At 65.7% G+C, this 3,814-nt stretch overlaps 1 protein-coding gene across 1 annotated transcript; it reads left to right on the top strand.

The window, feature by feature from the left end:
• The first annotated feature begins 227 nt into the window (after positions 1-227).
• On the top strand, positions 228-1,232 carry LOC144380749 (melanoma-associated antigen 10-like). The gene is made up of 2 exons (XM_078065566.1): positions 228-307; positions 491-1,232. The coding sequence occupies exons 1-2, from the start codon at positions 228-230 to the stop codon at positions 1,230-1,232; spliced, it is 822 nt and encodes a 273-aa protein (XP_077921692.1).
• The last annotated feature ends 2,582 nt before the right edge of the window (positions 1,233-3,814 follow it).

Here is a 3,814-nt window from a genome sequence, read left to right on the forward strand (position 1 = left end):
AAGGTCCCAGAGCAGGGGAGGTGCAGGTGAGTGCCAGTGGTCAAGGTGAGGTACGTGCTCTGAGCATGGGGCCAGGGGCTCGCCCATCCCAGCCCAGAGGGGAGCCCTCAGCACCCAAGCCCGACGCAGCGCACTGTCAGCTCCGGGACTTCAGGCCTCTGCTGCCCGGGCTGCGCCCTGAGGAGCCGTCCCACATCTTTCTTCAGGTTCAGCCCGACACAAACGCCATGCCCCTGGGTCAGAGGAGTGAGCTCGGGAAGGTGGAGGAAGACCCCGGCCCGGCCCAGGGCCTGCTGGAGGCACAGCTGTCCGGGGCTGGGGAGGAGGAGGCCCCATGCGCCCCCTCCTCCTTCTCCACCTCCGCCTCCTCCCAGTCCACCGCCCCATCTGTCTCCTGCTCTGCCCTGTTTCTGGTCCCCTCGGAGGAGGGGTCTGCTGCTGGGTTCCAGAGTCCTCCCCAGAGCTCGGTGAGTGCCTGCCCCTCCCCCAGTGCCCCGGCAGCCACTGCCCAGAGCCAGCCTGACCAGGGCTCCAGCAGCTCCGATGAGGAGGGGTCGAGCACCGGGGAGGAGCCCGAAGAAGCCCAGCCGGGGCACCAAAACGTAGTCCAGGGGAAGGTGGTCGACCTGGTGGAGTTCCTGCTCCTCAAGTATCGCACCAAGGAGCCGACCAGCCAGGCAGAGATGCTGGAGATCGTCGGCGAGGATGACCAGGATGCCTTCCCCGTGATCTTGGGCCGAGCCTCCGAGTGCATGCGGCTGCTCTTTGGCGTGGATGTGAAGGAAGTGGACCCCGGCGACCACTCCTACATCCTGGTCCCCGTCCTGGGCCTCACCTGTGATGGGATGCTGAGCAGTGAGCAGGAAGTGCCCAAAACCGGCCTCCTGGTGGTGCTCCTGGGGTTTATCCTCCTGGACGGCGACCATGCCCCGGAGGAGGAGGTGTGGGAAGCGCTGGGGGCCATGGGGGTGTATGACGGCCAGGAGCACGTCATCTATGGGGAGCCCAGGGAGCTCCTCACCAACGTCTGGGTGCAGGAAGGGTACGTGGAGTACCGGCAGGTGCCCGGCAGCGACCCTGCCCGCTACGAGTTCCTGTGGGGTCCCAGGGCCCACGCCGAAATCAGCAAGTGGCAAATGCTGGAGTATTTGCTCCGGGTCAATTTCGGGCAGCCGGCTTCCTCCCTGGCCCTGTCTGAAGGGGCTGTGAGAGATGAGGAAGAGGGGGCCTGAGCCCCCGCGTCTGCCAGGCCCTTTCCAGGCTTTGGTGGGGTCGGCAGCTTCTCCTCCAGGATGCTGGGCTTGAGGTGAGGCCGCTTGTTGGTCCTTCCCTGTGTGTGTTTGTGTGTGTGCGTGAAGACAGAGCCCTGGGCGTTTTAAGGAGTGCAGGGCCAGGGAGGGTTGGGGGAAGAAAGGAGGGCAAGTAACCTCCTGGGGGTGGGGGTGGTTGTTCCCTGGGATGACTCCCACATCCAGAGCTTGGTGTCCTTCAGGAAGCTGTCCTCTGGGGTTCCTTGCCATAGAAGGTTTCATCCGTTTCAGCGGCGGAGTGTGTGAGTGACATCCACCCCGCAGCATTTGTCCGTACCCAGTTCAAGAGTTAAGAGTTTTGTCATGTTCTGGGGGCGCCTGGGTCCTCTGTTGGTTAAGCATGTGCCATCGGCTCAGGTCATGATCTCAGGATCCTGGGATCGAACCCCACATTGGGCTCCCTGCTCAGTGGAGACTCTGCTTGTCTCTCTCCCTCTGTGTGTGCTCTTTCTCAAATAAATAAATAAATAAATACCTTTAAGAAAAAAAGAGTTTTGTCATGTCCTGGTCACCAGCCTGGACACCTTGCCTACTTGTTTGGTCTCTGGACCGAAATCACAGGGCATTGGCCTAGGGATGGGCTGGAAAGGCGACAGAATGGAACAAGCAGGGGACGGAGGTCAGAAGCTGGAGAAATAAAAGTTTGTTGGTTCTTGCTTCTGATGCCTTCCCGGCCATCATTGTGCAAATGCCAAAGGCAAGCACGCGCACACACGCGTGCTCGTCCATTGGCCTGGTTCTTCCAGAAAGGCGGGGGAAACGTCCTCCCAGCACAGAGGGAGCCCTGCTCACTGGCTCCTTGATTCCCAGAGCTGGGCTGAGCTCTGCTCTCTGGAAGGCCCTGTGGGTGAGCAGTGAGGACACGAGGAGAAGCAGGACACGTCCCAGCCATAGGGGACCGTGTCTAGCAGCCGCAGTCCTGGCAGGAAGGTGGGGAGGGGTGCGCGGAGACCCGCAGAAGAAGCGGAGGCAGGGTGAGGGGGGTGCGGCCCCCGGGGCGAGCACTGCAGTGGAAATGCCCCCGGCCCGGGGGCGGGGGGCTGGGGTGACCAGAGGGTCCCCGTGATTGCCTCTGTGCAGCTGGTCACCGGCAAGCTGGGTGGCGACACTGCCAGACTCCAGTCTCTGCCTCCGTGTCAGGGAAGGCGGGGGGCAGGCTGCGAGCCTATGTGTGAGGTGCACGGGCACGGGCTCAGCGGGGTGCCGGGGGCGGGGCCCCAACCTTGCCGGGCGGGGTCCAGGTGAGGAGCCCAGGGAGGACCGGGGGACCCCCGGCCTGCCCGCTCCCCTCTCCTGCCCCCACGTAGCCCACCCCGGAACCCATGTCCGCCCGACGTGCTGTCAGCCCGAGGGGACCCCTTCCTATGGGGTCCGGATGTGACGAGCGCCGACTTCCGCCTCGGAGGCGTGGGAGACGCCGGGACCGCCGTGTGTGGGAGGCCGGATCTCGGTCGGGCCAGGCCAGGCGTGCAGGTAGGCCCACCCGTGAGGGAGCACAGAGTGGGGGGACCCCCAGGAGCCAGGTGGCCCATGCCAGCAGCCCCGAGACACCCCGGGCGGGGACAGCGTCGTCCCGCTGAGCCCCTCCCGCCGGGGCCCAGGACCAAGGACACGGGTCCCCAGAGGGACGGGCCCGGGCCCTCCCTGGAGCGGGTTCCGGGGGCAGACGGAGGACTGTGGGGGCCACTCTTCGGCGCTCAGGTCCAGCCCCTCGGGCCCTGCCGCGGCCAGGCCCTGGGGGCCCCCCGGGGAGGGTGGCCACAGGTGGCGTCCGTCCGGTGAAACGCGCCTCGGGGCTCTGACGGAGCTTAGGACCTTGGTCAGAGGGGAAGGATGCCAGGTCGGGAAGGGGCGGGGGCACAGGGAGCCCCAGGGGGTCCAGGTGGGGTCGGGGTGGGGATCGATCGGGGCCAGGACCGAGGGACTCTCGAGCGCAGGACAGAGGGGACCTCACCGAGGTCGGGCCCCAGGGTGAGTCCGGGACGGCAGCTGGGCGGGATGGGGACACGCGGCCAGTGCGGCCGGACTGGTGCATCCGGGTGTCCCGAGAGACTAGGGGCCTTGGCGGAAGGAGCAGGGCCTCCCTCAGGCGGGCAGAGGGCCGGGCCCAGGTCCTGCTGGGCTTCACGCTGAGGATGCGGAGGGAGGACTGAGGGTCCCCGGACCCCCGCAGAGCGTCAGTCAGGGAAGGTCCGTTGCGGGGGGATGGGAGCACGTGGTGAGTCCGGACTTCCGCATCCGGGTCTCAGAGACACTGGGGGCCTTGGCAGAAGGAGCAGGGCCTCCCTCAGGTGGGCAGAGAAGAGGGCCCAGGCGATAACCCGAGTCAAGGTATGAACTCTGAGGGAGGACAGAGGAGATCTCACAGAGGTTGGGCCATAGTGTCTGTCCAGGAAGATCTCTGGGGGGCGTGGGCATGCGAAGTGAGTCCCGACTTCAGGTTCGGGGTCTCAGAGAGCCAGGAGGTCTGGTGTAAGGAGCAGGGTCTCTAGTTGGCAGGCGCG

Source organism: Halichoerus grypus, unplaced genomic scaffold (assembly GCF_964656455.1).
Source record: "Halichoerus grypus unplaced genomic scaffold, mHalGry1.hap1.1 HAP1_SCAFFOLD_141, whole genome shotgun sequence".
In the NCBI taxonomy this organism is placed as follows: domain Eukaryota; kingdom Metazoa; phylum Chordata; class Mammalia; order Carnivora; family Phocidae; genus Halichoerus; species Halichoerus grypus.